The 17,459-nt window shown below is 66.9% G+C and overlaps 3 protein-coding genes across 3 annotated transcripts; all 3 read right to left on the reverse strand.

The window, feature by feature from the left end:
• Nucleotides 1–13: 13 nt before the first annotated feature.
• Nucleotides 14–1,875, reverse strand: CHLRE_06g252050v5 (uncharacterized protein). The gene is made up of 2 exons (XM_001696357.2): nt 1,497–1,875; nt 14–1,349 (listed from the first exon to the last, which is right to left on the reverse strand). Exons 1-2 carry the CDS (start codon nt 1,602–1,604, stop codon nt 990–992), a joined length of 468 nt encoding a protein of 155 aa, XP_001696409.1. The 5' UTR covers nt 1,605–1,875; the 3' UTR covers nt 14–989.
• A 64-nt stretch (nt 1,876–1,939) lies between these two features.
• Nucleotides 1,940–12,325, reverse strand: CHLRE_06g252100v5 (uncharacterized protein). Its single transcript, XM_043062613.1, has 10 exons — nt 12,068–12,325; nt 11,622–11,889; nt 11,019–11,404; nt 10,165–10,663; nt 9,849–10,075; nt 5,668–9,313; nt 5,079–5,363; nt 3,487–4,716; nt 3,089–3,268; nt 1,940–2,826 (listed from the first exon to the last, which is right to left on the reverse strand). Exons 1-10 carry the CDS (start codon nt 12,178–12,180, stop codon nt 2,533–2,535), a joined length of 7,128 nt encoding a protein of 2,375 aa, XP_042923319.1. The 5' UTR covers nt 12,181–12,325; the 3' UTR covers nt 1,940–2,532.
• Nucleotides 12,326–13,638: 1,313 nt separating this feature from the next.
• On the reverse strand, nt 13,639–17,339 carry CHLRE_06g252150v5 (uncharacterized protein). The gene is made up of 8 exons (XM_001696355.2): nt 17,194–17,339; nt 17,058–17,137; nt 16,646–16,832; nt 16,017–16,194; nt 15,652–15,739; nt 15,157–15,279; nt 14,619–14,651; nt 13,639–14,298 (listed from the first exon to the last, which is right to left on the reverse strand). The coding sequence occupies exons 1-8, from the start codon at nt 17,276–17,278 to the stop codon at nt 14,167–14,169; spliced, it is 906 nt and encodes a 301-aa protein (XP_001696407.2). The 5' UTR covers nt 17,279–17,339; the 3' UTR covers nt 13,639–14,166.
• Between the last annotated feature and the right edge of the window lie 120 nt (nt 17,340–17,459).

The raw sequence follows: 17,459 nt of genomic DNA on the forward strand, positions 1-17,459 counted from the left end.
GCCCCAAAACTGCCAGGGCGTGCTTTTACACCTCTTGTGACCCTCAGAGCATGCCCGGAGCATGCTGGCTGCGCATGCCGCACATCGTGGGCGCGGATGTGGGCATGCCGACGTGTTCGGCGAGTCCGCATCTCGTTGGGATTCGCACCCCTACTACGGTACTCAGGTTGCCCTCTACAGGTCGCCTGTACGTGCCTGGCCGTGACTTGCCCGCTTATGCACTAGCCACAATGTGGGCATCTGTAGTAGCCCATCACACGCTTCGATCTGGCTCTTCATTACGTATTTACGTTTGCCAGGGCGTCCACCGGAGCGGTGACCGCGGGGCGATCACATCACCCCGCAAAACGTACAGCCTGCTCGGCCAGCGCTGGGCAACTCACAGCCTCCCCACCATTCAGTCCCCACAATCCAGGCCCCACAATCCAGTCAAGCCAGTCAGCCCTTGTTGGCGTAGCCACAGACCCCAGACATACCCTGCTGGCCCGTGGCGCCCCCATGACCTCCCCGTCATTAGGGAGCTGGCCGCCCCACGCCGCACTTACAGGCATACCGCACACGGCGGCAAGCAAAGCTGGCTAGATTTGCTCTCAACCCAGACCCACACTACCTCAGTTGCAGTTCCTTCTGGACCTCTCTTCGACTGAACCATCGAGAGACGGCATGGGGCTAAGAGCATGTGCGTGGTGTCAAGCCATCCTGATTGTCCTACATCGACGCGTGAGTGAGGGTTCCGACTTCTCTACCCGTAGTCGCACACGTGCACATCATGCGAGGTGGTGCGCATCACTCGCATGTATCCGTGGGTCCTTTCCCATGTTGCGTCATACATAAGAAACGCGCTCACATATGTACAAGACTGGGATGTTTGTGCACCCCTGGCGCTAGAATGCAAACCTTATGTGTAGATGCACGCATTCACACCGTACAAACGCATAGCACCGTAGCACTGATCGTGTTGTGGCATGGTGCCTTACCCTCCAACACACCTAGGGCATCAGGTGCTTGCGGTGCTGCACGACGGCGATCATCACAATCAGTACGACAGTCCGGGCTGCCGCCGTGGCCAGGCCGTGGGGGTGCTCCGGCTTCTCCTCCACCCCCAGCACCTCCATCACTGTCTTTCCCACTGCGCCCAGGAAGCTCCGCACCATCTCGGCCAACCACTGCGCCACGCCCGCGACTGTCTGGCCCAATGCTGCCAGGCCTGCAAGAATCTGGTCAGCAATTGCGGCCGCCCAGCTGGGCAGTCCGTCCGCCTCCCCGCCAGCCGCGAAAGTAGGCGGCTCGACCTTGGCGGTTTTGTTCATGGCGCTGACCACCCATTGGATGGTGTGGGGGTCTTCCACCTGGGGCTTGCAGCAGGGGAGGACAGTGCACGCGTCGGTCTCTGGTGGGTTCTCCCGGTCCGTGGAAACCACGGCGCGTGAAGGTTTTCCTCGAGGTTCTACAGACATGGCAGAATGACCTTGCCCCAAACCCTCAGCCGACCTCACCGTGCGGGACACCAGTAAAACCTGGCCAGGGGCCAGCCGCGATGCTTCAATTTGCAGTAGCGCGAAGAGCAGCCCCTCAAGCATTTGCCCGTCCTGCGCTTCAGCCATGTTTGTAGTTCCTAATTATGACGCAGATGTTGTACTCGCGTCGGCGCAGCGTCAGGTCGCGGCGTCGGCCAACGAGGCTTAAGATGCCCGGCGATGCTTGCGCAAAACGTCACAGCACGAGCCACCGAGTATGGCAGGTGCTATGGCAGTAACTGTGTATCTATATATTGAGCGGCTTGTAAGTCCTAAGGTCCTTTACGCTGGCCTTGGCCGTTGCCTCGAATCTCTTTGCCTCGGTCGGTTGCGGCAGTTTCGGGCCAGCGCCATCAACGACCACTGAGCACCAATGGCATGATGACGTGCCTGTGGACATCCAGGTGGACATCCCCGCAGGCCATCAGGTATTTAGGTGCCCTATTGTCTGGACGGGTCAAACGCGACTTGACGCGACACCCAGGTAACCGCTGCCTCGAATAGTGCCTGTGAATAGTGCCCCGTGCCTGCCCCACTAACGGGCCGCTCCATGCTTTCCGCGGGCCGCCATGTCAGTGCGCACGTGCCGAATGTGGGGCTATGTGCCGACATGTCCACGCCATGACGCGCAACTTAGCCCTCCCACGCTTTGCTTGTGCTTATCACGGCACAACGTGCATGTTTGAGCCACATGGTGCTGTGTTTGGCTCCTAGTTCTGTTTGTGGGGCGCTTCCCGACATCTGGGGACGGGCAGATGGACTGACAACCACAGCGGTTACATGGCCAACGCGTCAGCGCTGTCCTGCCCCGCATACCCCAGGACACGCTGTGAACGCTGCGGCTCCCTGCATTTCAGGACCGCTGCTTCCAGGCGCCACAACTCCTAGCCACGAAGAACATCGCCCTGTGCGACGACGTATGCTGCCATAGGCAGTAGGATAACCCCTAGGCAGTGACGAACACACCAGGGACAAACAGCCACCCGCGCCCATTGCTCCGGCATTTAGGTACCCGCTACCAGAGTGCCTGGCAGTGAGGGCACTGACTCTTGCCCGCGCTCTTGAACCACTTGTACAGGCATGCCGGGTGGAAGCGCACACCGCAGGTGCGGCATACCAGGCGCGGCAGCTGCGCGTTGACTGACGAGATGACGGAGTAGCAGATGAGGCACGCCTCCACACCCGCGAACTCGCTGTCCACGTTGCGGCGCCACAGGCAAATGGCGTCCGCCACGGAGCCGTTCTGGTGGCGCAGGAAGGTGGAGATGGACAGCAGCCACTTGCGCAGCCGGCCCTCATTCACGCCCACCTGCCAGGACAGGAAAGAAACAGGCGTGAGAGCAGTGTGAGTAGCACGGGCACAGCGGTGCGGTTTGCCTTGCGCGTTACGGAGCGTCATGGTGTGTGTGTGCGCGCGCGCGCGCGCGTGTGTGTGTGTGTGTGTGTGTGTGTGTGTGTGTGTGTGTGTGTGTGTGTTGAGAAACGAAACGAAAGCCCGTGCGTGTGTGTGTGTTTCTGTGTGGGCAATAGTGGTATGCTGGTCGGCACGCACGCGTCGGCCTGCCTCGCACCTTGCGGCGGCACTCCACCTCGGGCGCCCTCAGCGGCATGCAGGCGGGCAGCCGCACCGCCAGCTCCAGCACCGCGCCGTCCTCCACCTCCAGCACCGCCACCACCTCCCGGGCAGCAGCCGAGCAGCGCACGCTGAACTTGCTGTCAGAGTCTGAGGTGGCCGCGCCCTTGCCCAGAGCCTGTGTCAAAGAGCCAGGCAGCCATAGTACGGTATGCAGGGAAGGAGACCGACGGATGGACAGACGGATACACAGCGGATACAAAGCACGGCCAGCCGTTGACAAGTCAGCAGTGAAGGCTCCATGCGCACGCCACTTCTGTGCACAGCAACGGGCAGGCCCGGGCACCACACCGCTTGCGCGCCCCTCTGCCTCGGCGGCCGCTGCACCGCCCTCACCTGCACCGCCTCCATCTCCGCCGCCAGCAGTGCCGGCCCCTCCGCCGCCGCCGTGTACGCCTCCACCGCCGCGGCCAGCCCCCGGTCGCGCAGGTCGCCGAACCAGCCGCGCGCAGTGGCGGGCAGCGCGCGCAGCACGGCCCGGTACAGGCTGCGGCAGCAGGTGCGGCGCGCGTGGCGGCCCAGCGGCAGGCCCACCTCCCGCAGCACCTCCGCCAGGTGCCAGGCCTCCCCGGCAGCGCCGGCAGCGGCGCCGGCGTCCCCGCTGCTGCCGCCCGGCCCCGTTCCCCTGCCAGCTGCTCCCGGCGCCACATGGCCATGCCGCCTGCCGCCCTTTGCCCTTGCGGAAGCGCCCGCCCCGCCCGCCCCCGCCCCCGCGCCGCCGGTGATCCCCAGCTGCGGCACCAGCTGCCCCAGCAGGCCGTGCACCAGGTGGCCCGCCTCCCGCAGCAGCTGCCGCAGCACCGCCAGACCCCGGCTGCCCGCGTCCATCTGCAGCGCGTGCGCAAGCAGCAGCGACCAAGCCGCCAGGTACGACACCGGACAGCCGCCGCCGCCGCCGCCAGATGACGCGGCAGCGGCGGGCTGTGGCGGCAGCAGCAGGGGCGCCATCTCGGGCCGCACGCCGCCGGCGATGAGGTACGCCACGTCATCACCCTCGTACTCGGGCAGCACATCCGCCGCATCGCCCGCCGCACTGCCTTGGCCGCCGCCGCCATCCGCCGCTGCAGCCACGGCCTCCGCCAGCGTCAGCCGGCCCAGCAGCGACGACGAGTCGCCGCCCAGCAGCAGTAGTAGCCGGTACGCCGCCGGCCGCAGCTGCAGCACCATGGCGGGCGTGGCGTTGCCGCTGGTGCCGCCCGAGGGCGCCAGCGCCAGCGCCAGCACTGCCCCCACCACGTCCAGGCCCGCCTCCTCCAGCGCGCCGGTGCTGGCCTGCACCGCCTCCGCCGCCGCCGCCGCGCCCAGGTGCTCGCGGCCCGGCTGCAGCGCATGCCCCGTGCACCTGGCCACCGCCGCCCAGAACACGTCGTGCGCCGCCAGCCAGTGCGTGATGGTGGCCGCGGCGGCGCAGCTGCCCAGGCCGGCCGTGAAGCAGGCCAGCCCGCCCGCCAGCACCGCCAGCTGCAGCGCGGAGCTGTAGCAGCACGACACCGAGGCGCCCAGCTCGCGGGCAGTGGCGGCGGCCCCCGCGGCGGTGCTGCTGACGCGCGCCGCCGCAATGTCGCCCTGGGGCAGCAAGGGGCAGGAGTGGGGCTGGCATAGGTGCGGGTTTCAAGGCACGACTCATGGGATGGCGGCAGGGGTGGGAGCTGCCAACGTCGTTCCCCCGCTGACCGGCACGGGTGCCGCGTCCTAATGCGCAATGGTACCCGTAGGTGGAGATGAGGGGCAGCGCCCGGTGGTTAGCGCACGTACACGGGCAGCGCGCCGCGGGGAGGGGATGTGGCTGGCGCAATGTGTCCTACCGTATGGACAGCGCGGGCGCCTGGGACCCAAGGAGCCGCCGGCAGAACCCTCATGCACCCCACCCCACCGTACTGCGCCGCACCGCACTGCACTCCAGCTCCCCCAGCTCCCCCACCGCCCACCTGCAGCTCCGCCAGCACCGCGGCGAGCTGCGCAGCCGCCTGCGCCGCCGGCCCGATCCCCCCGCCCCCCACCGCCTCCTCGCATGCCCCCGCCAGCTGTGCGGCCGCCGGCAGCTTCGGCAGCACGCCGCGCTGCGCCAGCTTGCGCAGCAGCTGCAGCGCCACCGGCCCCGCGGGTGTGGAGCCAGGCGCCTGGCCCAGCACACCATCAGCAGCTGCGCGGGCGGCGGCCGCGACATGACGCAGCACGGCCTGCAGCGCCGACACCGCCGCCGCCAACTGGACCTGTGTGCGGGGGTGGTCGCGGTCACGGGGGCGGACACGCATACGGCATACAAGGGCGTACGTGTGAGTGGGCGGCCCGTGCTGCTGCACATACCTGAGCGAACCTGCGAACGGCGCCTGTGCTCTGACGTGCCTCACGCCAGAAGGCTTGAGTGCACACACGTGTGTCTACGCAAGCCTAGCTTCACCCTCCTCCGTTGTGCCCGCGATACGGATGATACCACTGGACTGTTCATGTTTGTCATCTTAACCATTCCGTCCACCCCGCCCCAAGCTAGACGTGCCAGGACCCTGCCGCGCGCACCTGCACGTCTTGCAGCAGCATGTGCCAGTCGGGCTGCCCCATGTCCTGCCAGCAGTACAGCACGGCGGCGTGCTGCAGGCGCGTCACACACGCCTGCGCCTCCTGATCCTCCTCCTCCGACTGCACAGGCACAGGCTGTGCCGCCGCCCGGCCCGGCGCGTCCGGAGCGCCTGGCCGCTGCTGCTGCCGCCGGGCCGCCGCCGCGCCCGCAGTCCGCACCGCCTGGTGCCGCACCAGCGCCAGCAGCAGAGGCCGCTCAGCCGCCGCAAGCGCCCCGCCGCCCGAGCGCACCAGCGCCGCCGCCGCCGCTGCCGCCGCCGCGCCGCTGCCGCTGCTGGCACAGCCACCGCGCGCCCCCGGCACCGGGAAGCATGCGGCCGCAAGGCGCAGCGACTCTAGCGGCCCCGCCTCGGCGTCAGCCTTGGGCTGCGGCAGTGGCCGCGGGTCGCCCAGTACGGCCGGCTGCGCCAGGCAGTGGCGCACCCACTCACCCGCCAGCTGCGGCAGACCCGCCTCCACCAGGAGCGCCTCCGCGGCGGCCGCCGGCCTGCCGTCGTCACCCACCCTGCAGGCCGCGGCTCGGCGCAAGGGCCCCGCCACCAGCGGGAGCAGCCTGCACACCGCGCGCCGCGGCAGGCCGCACGCAGAGGCGCTTGCCGCCGCCGCCGCCGCCGCGCCAGGGCTGCACGCCGCTAGCCAGCGGCGGCACAAGCGCTGCTGGTGGGGCAGCAGTGGCGGCAGCAAGCCGTCTGCCTCGCCCGCCCCACGCAGCTGCTGCAGTCGCAGGTGGCGCGCGTGTGCTGCCGCTGACGCCCGCTCCATCACCACCGCCACCCGGCAAAGGCCCTCCAGGTAGGCGGCCTCGGCCGCCGGTGCCGCCGCTGCGGCTGCGGCGCCACAGCCCGCCGCCAGCCCGTCCACAAGCGCCCGCAGTTGCAGGTCGCCATGGCGGCGGTGGGGTGCCGGGTGGGGCGCGTGCGCGGCTGCGGCGGCCGACCTGGCGTCCTGCTGCCCCCGGCCCTCCTCCTCCGCTGCCTCCAGCACTGCGGCCGACACCAGGCGCTGCAGCCCCGCCTCCGCCGCCCGGCCCACCGCACCGCGCCAGCACGCACTCGGCAGCTGTGTGGCGCCCCCCTGCAGCGCATCGTCGGCCGCCGCCGCCGCCGCCGCCCGAGCAGCAGCATAGTGGCCGCACAGGAGCTCCATCACCACCCACCCCATGCACCCCGCGCCGGCGTCTTGGAGGGCGCTGCCGTCTCCGCTGCGCCCCGCGGATCCCCGCAGCGGCCGCGGCAGTCCGCGCCCGGCGCCCTCCTCCCGCAGCAGCCGCAGCAGCAGCCGGGCCAGGTGCTGCAGCGAGGGCACCGCAGCGCCACCAGGCGGCACCGCCGTCGCCGCCGCCGCCGCCGCCGCCGCCGGGGCGCTCCAGGTGCGCCAGGCCGGGTCAGCGGCCAGCAGCGCCGCCACAGCCGCACAGCGCCGTGACGCGCCGCCGGGCACGCAGCGCACCAGGCGGGCCGCGTGCACGGCCCAGGCCCGGGCGCCCAGCCGGAAGGAGGCCACTGCCCCGTCTGCCCCCGCCTGTCCCTCCTGCTGCTGCTGGGGCTGCTGCTGGGGCTGCTGGTGGTGGCCGCACACCGCAGAGGCCAGGTCGCGAGCCAGCCGAGTCACCAGCGCGTCAGTGACGTCCGAGGGCAGCGCTTCGGCCGCAGCTGCCAACGGCCGGCACTCGCCCCACACCCGTGCCGCGGCAGACAACGCTTGGGCCCACGCCGACTGCTCCACGCTGCCCCCTTGCTCCTCGTCGTCCTCCTCCTCCTCCTCACTGGCACCCAGGACCCGTGCCGGCAGTGCCGCCTCGTCCACATCCACATCCACATCCACATCCATGTCTCGCGCCCCGGCGCCGCGGCCGGCACCGCCATGCAGCTCCTGCCCCTCCTGCTCCTCCTCCTCTTCCGCCGCGTCCTCGTGCTCGCTGGTGGCTGGCGACTCCCAGCCGTCTTCCCCTTCGTCCCCGTCCGACCCTGCCTGCAGGTCCGCTGCCACGTCAGACGTGACGGGCGCCTGCCAGGCCGCGGCCGCCAGTGCCGCCACCGCCTCACAGGCCGCCTCGGGCAGCATCCGCCATAGCCCACAGCTCGCATCGCACAGCGGCGCTCGCAGCGCTGACACGGCCGCCGCAGCTGCCGCAGGCGCTGACGCCGCCGCTGGCGTCCGCAGCCTCGCGGTCAGCGCCTGCAGCACGCTGAGCGCCGCGGCGGGGCCCAGCATCACCAGGCCGGCGGGGTTGGCACCCAGGGCGTTGGACAGCAGCCCTGCCTGCGCGTCTGCCTCCGCCTCCGCCGGCGCAGTTGACGCCAGCCGCACCGCCGCAGCGTCCAGCGATGCGCTGGTCCAGGCGCACACGCCGCTGCGGCAGTCGCTGCTGTCAGCCAAGCGCTGCAGCAGCAGGGTGGCTCGCAGCAGTCGCGCCTGCGCGCTGCCTGCCGCGTCCATGGCACCACTGTCGTTGCTGCCGCCTGCCCCACCCGTCAGAACCTCCGCCATCACTTGCTCCCACAGCGCCGCCGCTGCACCGCCACAGCCGCCTGCCGGGGCGCCGCCTCCGCCCTCCGGGTCCGGGTCCGGCTCCCGGCGGCTGAGGCAGAAGGCCACCAGCAGGTCGGCGGCGGCGGCTGCGGCGGCGCCCGCCACGGGGCCGTCCCTGAAGCTGGCGATGAGGGAGTCCAGGCTGAGGCTGAGGCTCACGCCCACAGCGGCCGAAGCGCCGCGGAAGCGCCCGCCGCCCAGGGCACCGGTTGCAGCCGCAGGCAGGTCGCAGGCGCCGGCGCCAGGGGCCGCAGGCGGTAGACCGCCGGAGGGGGCCGGCGACAGCGCCGCCGCCGCCACCCTGGATGCGCCGTGCTCGCGCAGCAGCGCCGCCAGCAGCTGGGAGGCCGCGGTGGGTAGGGCGCTGCCACACGCCATGAGGCCGGCGGCGGCCGAGGACGCAGCCTGGGTGGCCAGCAGGTCGCAGGCGGGGCTGCTCGCAGCACGCAGGCGGCCCAGGAGGCGCGCCACGCCCTCGCATGCAGCCGCCATGTCGCTCGGGCCGCCGCTGTTGTCGGCCGGCACTGCGCCGCCGCTGTCAGCCGCAGCCGCCGCCATCCCCGCTACCAAGCCCCCAAGCGTGTTTGCGAGGTACTCTTGCAGCAGCTGGCTCAGGCAGTCCCAGGCCACCGTGCAGGAGGCAGCAGCCGCGGCGGCGGCAGGACCTGGAGCGGACCCAGCGGCCGCAATCCCAGCACGCTGCTGCTGCTGCTGCTGCTGCTGCCGGTCAGACGCCGCCGCCAGGGACTGCGCCAGATCGGTGAGGAGCTCAGACGCGGCCTCGGAACTGTGAGCGCTGCAGCCGCCCTGCCGCCGCAGCAGCGCCGGCAGCACGTGCTGCAGCACAGTGCCGCGCAGTAGGGTCTGGCAGAAGGCCAGTTCAGGCGCCGGCTGCAGGCTCGGCGCTGGCTCGCCCGCTAGTGGCACAGCGGCGGTGCCGCCAGCAGCCGCACCCGTGGCTGGTTGCAGCGGCCCGGCAGCGAGGGCACTGCTGTTCGTCAGACCCCAAGCGAGGCATTCTCGGTACGCGGCGAGCGACGCCGACTGGGCAGTCCTGCAGCAGCAAGCACACACACATCCGGTGACGCCGAGGCAGGTGCGCCGCAGGCTGTTGCCCCAGCCGCCGGCACTGCCACACGTCCTCCCTTGGCTCCTGCGTGCGCTCCCTCACACCAGTGCCGCACGCCTGGCCAACAAGGTCTATCACGCGCATGTGCCGAGTGTGGTCGGCGTTTGTCGCTGGAAATCGCTGCCTACGTTTGTTGCCCAATGCCTCCAACGCCTGGAGGGCATGGTTGCATCCCCGGAAGGGTGTATGTCGTACGCGCGCCCGCCATGGCTGTGGCTACGCTGCCTCAGCCCGCCCAGGTGAACCCGGAGCTGCGCATCTCACTGTCCCGGCAACTTGCAGTGCAGCCCAACGCACTTTGGGTTTTGTTTTTGTGACACCCCCGCTCAACCCAATCCACCTGACACCTGGTAGGGCTCAAAGGCTTTATTGCTTTGGGCATGGAACGAACTGCCCCCCCCCACACACACACAGACAGGTACACAATACGCGCACCGCCTGCGCCTGCCCAAACCCGTACCTGGACTGCGCTGCAGGGTCCGCGGCACCGGCCCACACCGCCTCCAGCAGGCTGGTCAGCACATCTGGCGCCGGTCCCAGTGTGCCCCGAGGCAGCAGCGGCAGCAGCGGCAGCAGCGCCGGCAGCGACGAGGCGGCGGAGCCGTAGCAGCCGTGCCGCAGCAGCGAGGTCAGGCGCGGCAGCAGCATCTTGCGCAGGTTCACGTGGCTCCAGCCCTCCGGCACATACTGCAACCAGCACCAAACCCGCAAAACGGAACGGCCGCATGTCGGTCGGTGGCGCCAGCCCTCCCACTCCCAGCCGCCAACAGACGCACCTTGCCGTACGTGAGCAGCGCCTCCCACACGGCGCCGTGGTTGCCCGGCTCCTTGTCACCCAGCGCCCCCAGCACACATGGCGCCGACTCCGCCACACAAGCCGCCAGCAGCGACGGCGCGCGTGTGGCGGCGGTGCGTGCCAAGCCGTACGCCGCCCGCCGCACCATGGCGCTCTTTGCGCCCGCCGCCGCCCGCCAGAAGCCCGGCCTGCACAGCGCTTCCTGCACCGCCGCCAGCAGCTCCGACTCCGGATCAGGCGTGGCGGAAGGCCGGGTGGTGCTCGCAACCGCCACAGGAGCCCGGGCTTGATCGGCTGACTCGCTTCGGCCGCACTGCCGCTGCTCCTGATCCTGCTGCTGCTGCTGCTGCTGAGGCTCTGGGTGCCGGGCAGCGGCCGCCCCAGCCCCCGCCAGCACGTCTATGAGCTGTGCCAGTGCGGCGCAGCAGGCAGCCTGCACCCGCTCGTGCCGCTCCTCCAGCTCCTCAGGGCTGTCCTTGCTGCGGGGGCAAACACACACATACACATACACGTGCGCACACACACACACACACACTTACACACGCAATGTTTTCCTTGTGCTCTTTAACACACTTACACACGGGTGATGCCAGACGCATGTGCATTCCTGACGGTAGTGTGCACGGGCTGCCCTGAGTGCCACCCGATTACTGGCTGGGGTCATACACACGTGCCACACGTGCTTGGGGCCAATCAGCGCCACCCCTCCACACTTACTGCCGTTCTTCATGGACGGCCCACCCCCTTACCTACAAACCCCCATCGCCCGCCGCCGCATACCCAACCCGGCCCTCCTCGCTGCCCACCCTGCAGCCTTCAGCCCTCCGCACCCACCGCGGGTCTCCCAGCTGCGCGGGCGCCGCCGTCATCATGTCGCGCAGGTAGGCGGCCAGCTGCAGCCGGCAGTGCAGCAGCACCTCCAGCTGCCGCCGGGAGCCGGAGCCGGAGCTCGGGAAGGCGGCCGAAAAGGCGGCTCGGCTCTGTGCGGCGGCGTCAGCGTGCGGGTCATGCTGCGCCAGCCACCAGGGCCCCATGAGCGAGCGCAGGTGCGGCGCGGTGGCCTTGCCGGCGGCGGTGAGGAAGGCGGCCAGGGTGGCGGCGGCCTCAGAGCGCACGGCGCGTGACGCGTCCAGCACCAGACGCCGGTAGCACTGGGTCCAGGCGGGCAGCGCGGCCGCCACCTGGTCGGTGGAGCGGCTGGGCACCAGCGCGCGCAGGTTCTGGGCATGAGGCGGAGTGAGGGGAGGGTTGGGCTGGGTACAGCCAACATGCACGACAGGGCTGAGGCGGAGGCACCGACGTGCAGGGGTGGGAGCCAGCGCGGGTGACGGTGTGCAGGGTCAGGACTGGCGACTGGCACGGCGCGCCACATGTGCCCATTCTGCGTGCAACCGCCTCGTGCTGCCCTCCCCCACATGCAGCCCCGCCTGGCCGCACCTGCAAAGCTTTGGTTTTGGTGGTGGCGTCCTTTTTGGAGAGGTGCCTCAGGCACTGGGCCAGCTCGCCGTCCAGCTGGGCCGCCAGCAGCGGGTCGCCGCCACCCGCCAGGTGGGGCTCCAAGGCGCTGGCACCGCCGCCGCCACCATCGCTCGCAGCAGAGGAAGCGGCGGCACCGCCATCGGCTGTGCCAGTGCGCGAGGCAGCCGCAGCGCCACCGAATGCAAACCCTGGCGCGCTGGTAGCGACAGGCGTTCCCCCCATGAACCTGTGTGAGCATGCGCACCAGTTGGATGGAAGCACAGTGCCGGCGAGTCAACGCGCACGTGCGCACGCCCAGGTGCGTGTGTGGGGAGGGAGGGGCGGGACTGGGACTGGGATAAAGACGAGCCGGGATCCATTAACCTTCCTCAACAATCGCTACCAAGTTTAGCAGCATTTCGTACCCTCCAAAGCCGACGCCGACTCCCGCAGCCGCTTTACTCGCGAGCGTCTCCGCCGCGCGTGCGCTGCTTGACGGCTTATTGGGCTTCCGATCCCCTTTCGTATCCTTCCCCATTCTGCTGCGACAGCTTCAATTACTCCGAACTAGGAGGATACGATGTTAATGAACACGTCCGCGCCCAGGGCGGCACAGATCGGCCAGCGCCGAGTTCTTGTAAGTTCCACGAGGCTTAATCGCTCTCATTGAAGTGAATCATTATCTATAGTCGCAATGAGCTCGCTTGTCGCGCTGTTGAGGGAAAACAAGGGCCAGCCCATTGCCCGACCGACCTGCACCCCTTGCCCGTGTCCCCTGACACGCCCGACACAAAAGCAACCCCTGAGGCAAGCAACCCTGATGCAAGCACTCTGTTATGGGTAAACCTCACGCTCCTGGCACAACCCACAAACCCCGCGCATGGAGCTGGTGCTGGGGGCGGCTTTGCTGCCGATAGATGCCTCTCCCCGCAAAGCCGTCCCCAAGGAGGCCCGGCTTTGATGCCATGTCCGGTCCATGGGGAAGTGGGGAACCCCCCATACCTCCCATGTAGCGTCCAAACAAGTTGACCTTCAAGATATCCAACCATACGCCAGGCATGCTCGCTATGCTGTGTTGTCAGAGTGGCAGTCGTGACCTTTCTGCGGGTTTGTTTGTGCGGCCCATGAGCCTGTGCCGTTCGGGGAATGCGTTCACTCGCGCCCCCACGGGCTGCCGAAAGGGGGGTGACAGCCCATTATTCATGGACACGGCACTTATCATTTTATCAAGCGTTGGGGAAATGGCTGTGCAAGCCGGGGGGGTTAGGAAGCCCAGAATCTTAAACATTGCTCACGATTATAGAGTTCAAGCAAGCCCCATGTACGTGCTTTTTACTTTGCAAGGGGTGATCGGGCCCAGGCACGCTATGGGCCGCCAACAGTGGGGGCCCGTTCGTCGTCCTTGGGGGTCCGCCAGCTTTCAAGGGCCCATCCCTGCATATTTCGTGAAGCGCTCCACAAACAGAACCAGGAGCCAAACGCAGCACCGTATATGACTTAAATATGCATGTTATGACGTTATAACTACAGATACAGTGTGGGAGGGTCAACTTGCGCGTCCTGGCGTGGACATGTCGGCAGATAGCCCTACATTCGACAACTTCGCACTGACAGGGCTGGGCTCTCAAGCGCTGGTGTGCGTAATTCATGTCTAACACGGCTGCATATGCACGCTGTCCATACATTACACGTCAGAGAGTTGAACGCTGGGTGAGCCGGGTCGAGGTGATTTCCACGGAACGGCCGCCGTCGTCCAGCCCAGACAGGATGCGGGCGTGCTGTTACTGCTACTAACCATAGGACGCAGCATTAACGTGTTGTGTGTGCGTGTCGTGTGCAGGGGCGCTGGATGCAGCGCATTGCGTGTGACGGGTCGTTTTGGGAAGGCGCGTGTGCGTGGAGAAGTGAGACAACAGGACCACCGGTGGCACCGCGGATAGCGTTTCGTCAAGAGGAGCCATTTATTGTCACCACTTTGGTAATAAATGGATGGGGCTTTAACCTTAACCCTTAACAAGAAGGCGTTGTCCGTGGGAGTACCGGTCGTCGGGCTGGTCGCGGAACTGCCGGTCCACGCAGCCTCACAGTGCTCTACGGTGCACTTCATAGCAATGATGTCATATGCATAGCATGTGTAGAAAGGGATATGCTCATTTCTGCGCACTTTGGCGTGATCGTGTCACGCCACGGCATCGCCACGCCCATCTCAAATTTCGACCCCAGATCAGCCCAGATAGACGAGCAGCCAGCCAGCCACGAATCGGGGTGTCCCTCAGGCGCTGCGCTCCGGGGGCTCAGCCCTTAAAATGCAAAGGTATATCCACCATATCCGAGGACTACGCAGGCAATCTGGAAGACTGTATGAATTCTTCGGAATGCGACTAGTATAACACATACAACGGCCGCCAATGCAGCCAGTGTTCACCCAGACGGTACTCCCTGTGCTTGGGTGGACCTCGGAACTGCGCGCCTATGCTCGTCACCGTCCAAAAAGGCGCCTACGACACTGCATGCCTGTATCAGGCTAGGACATTAGCACATGTCCTTGCTGCTGCCGCCTCTGCCTTGCGGGCTCCAGCACGAAGCGCTGGATGGCCTCCGCTACACCGTCCTGGTCGTTGGTGGCCGCCAGCACCACGTCGGCGGCCGCCCGAGCCTGCAGCCGGGGCATTGCAGCGCGCAGCAGCAACCAGGGCAGTACACTGGACATGCTGAATGTCGCGCTCAAACCTGCAGCCCCGTAACAGCCCACCGTACGTCCCGGGGGCCGCTAACAGTTAGGTTAGGGCACTGCTGGACCGGACCTCATGACTGGACCTCCAAGGCACACTAATGCACTTCACCTCTGCCTTCTCTGGAACCTGTGCTATCCATATCTAGCGCATTGAGACAAGTGATCGAAGGCAATGCAGCACTTGTCCTATGAGGGCCGGGCGGTCAAACACATGGTCGGCCGACCGCCTCGCAGCGCCTCACCTTGGGACCGGCGTTGCCCATCGCCACACCCAACTGCAAAACGGTTGCAAGGAACAGGACGCACATGCAGTCACCATACTTGCCGACAACCAGTTCCCAACCATGCGCAAGCCTCCGATGCACATGTTGGCATGCGCTTTTCCTGGCTTGAACCTTCCACGGCAGCTTCCGTGCCACCGGGACCCAGGGCCCACCCGATTGCTTTCACTGCCGCCATGACCCGCAGGCGTACGCGATAGAAACCCCCTATTGCGCGCAAGTGATGAAGGAAACCGCGAGAGCTGCCGAGCAGGCGGCAGCACCCTTCTTTTCCGCCAGACCCATAGCCCCGGCTACCTCTGGCGGGGGCCCATGCCCCGCAGCCTAATGCACCGCGCATACCGACGCGATCCCCATCCAGGCACCTCGATGGCACCCCAAGGCACGCCAGACCCCAAGTCAGCCTGCCGCTGCTTAGGTGCCCGCGCGTTGCCCTGTAAGCGTCTGCTGAATTGGCAGATGGTGTGCTTGTGCCCGTGCGGGGTAGTTCGAGACTCACCCCTGCCAGCTGCAGCATCTCCACGTCGTTCTCGCCGTCACCCAGCGCCAGCACCTGCTCCGGCGCCACGCCCAGCCAGTCCAGCAGCCAGGACAGCCCCGCGCCCTTGGAGCCACCCAGCGGCTGCAGGCGGGAGAGCTCACACGCGATCACTCAGAAAGCGCACTGGGACGCAATTCACGAGGACTCAGTATGCGGTGCGTGCATAAAACACAACGCCATGCGTGCGCATAACGCCAAAGGACGCGGTGTTTGTGTGCGAGTGTGTTCGTGAGCGGTGAAGGGAGAAGGTGTGCGGTGTGCCATGGGCAATCGTTGTGAAAGGCCCAACCAGCAAACACCAAGGCCCTACATCCAGCCCACGGCGGAAACTCGTCTGGTGAGGAGGACGTGCATGTGCGCCATCTTTAGTAACACGGGTCCATAGGGCAGGTGTGGCAGTTACGGGTGAAGTTTGCACGATGTGTGTGCAAGGTTCCCGGAACTAGCACTCACCAGCACCTCCAACATGCCGGTGAGGGCGGTGGTGAGGCTGGCGCGGCCGTCAAGTAGCGCCTCAGCGGCTGGGCGCAGCGCGTCGATGCTGCAGCCGACAGCAGCCAAACCGGGTTGCGGAGTTGTGGCCACGGAATGTGCATTAATGGCGCATTGTGGGGCACGACGCCTGGCTCTGACACATTGCTAAACAATGGATTCGGCCACACCAAGGTCTACTGGTTCACCCCGCCATTGGTGGACCTGGATTGTGCTATGCCGTGCGCATGTGCGCACCCACTGCACAGGGCTCTACAGCATTCCTTGACGACGCCACTGTATGTCTGGACGATGCCCTGACCACCGCCCCCGCCCGCCCCACCCACCGGTCCTGATCCGCCATGAAGATCATCTTGTGCACTGGCACGCCACCGCCGCCTAGCGCTGCCGCCAGGTCGCCCACCGGCTCGGGCGGCGGCTCCTTGTAGAACAGCAGGCGGTCCGTGTGGACATCCGTGGCGGCGCACAGGATCCGGTCGCCGCAGTAGGCCGTCAGCGTGACGCCTGCGCGAAGGGAGGACAGGTACGTACTGGCAACCGTCGGCACTCTGCAGACATGGAGAGTCAGCAACAACAACGCCTGGCTGACGGCGACGAGGGGCGGCCACTTGGCTCTGACACATTGCCAAACAATCGATCCCGTAGCCCCGATAGCCCGCGTGATATGATAGCGCTCATTCGTCCATACATTACACGACAGAGAGTTGAACGGTGGGACCGCCGATGGCACCGCGTGATTGCGCTCATCATGAGGAGTCAAGTATTGTCACCACTTAGACACATGTAGCAAGCGCGGCTGACATTTGGGTTGAGGTGCGTGGAGTTAGCCCCGGCCCCGTTCTCCAAGCCAATGCCCAACACGCTCCTGCACGAGTTCCATTGCTTGACTCCAGCTAACAACGCGGGCAGCGGGCTTCGCGGGCACCCACCCCCCCCCGCCCGCCCGTCCACCCACCCACGTCCGCCGCCAGTGTGATGCAATCCCGCGCCACATCCTCGCACAGCCGGCGTTCGTGCAGCACCCTGCCCTGGTCGTCGTACACAATCAGCCCCTGCATGAACACACCCGGCGTGTCCAGCTGCAGGCCCAACAGCACGTCGGCAGTCCAAGGGCCCCGTGCCTTGCCCGTGGCAATCACTAACTGTGTCCGGAGGGGCCGACAGACGGGGTAGAGTTGGGCAGCGCGAAAGTGGCATGGGACCTTGAACATACGCAGACTGGTGCCGTTGTAGAGACCAGGGGCATTTCCGCTTGGGCGTGGCTGTCTCGAGCACATCAATGGGACCCGCACACTTTCTCCGCTGCACAATGAGTCCGCATGAACCCAGCCACTAGTCATATGGACCGGCCTTACCCCATCACCTACCGGCACACCATGAGCGCGGGCCTCTTTCACGGCAGCCTCGACCCTTGGTGAAAGCTGCTGAGATGAGTCGAGTAGCGTGCCTGTACGTGCCAGGGTTTCGGCGAAAACTCAAGCAGACTGCTCGTTATCCACTTACCGTCAACATCCGTGACAATGAGCCGAATGTTCTTGCTCTCAGACACGGCTGCCAGCAAGCAGCGCTTCAAGACCGCACCGCGCATGGGCGCTGCTGTATTGCTCGCACCACAGCGCACCCGCCACGAGCACGATTGCATTCTTGTGTACATGGCACCGCAATGAAAAAATACAGTATATCAAGTACTCCGTGCGGAGGGGAGGCCCGAGGCATTTTACCGCATCGGTCAGTGCGCAAGTTCATTTCGGCCACCCCAACTCCCAAGT

The sequence above is a fragment of the Chlamydomonas reinhardtii genome, chromosome 6 (genome assembly GCF_000002595.2).
Source record: "Chlamydomonas reinhardtii strain CC-503 cw92 mt+ chromosome 6, whole genome shotgun sequence".
Taxonomy (NCBI): Eukaryota; Viridiplantae; Chlorophyta; class Chlorophyceae; order Chlamydomonadales; family Chlamydomonadaceae; genus Chlamydomonas; species Chlamydomonas reinhardtii.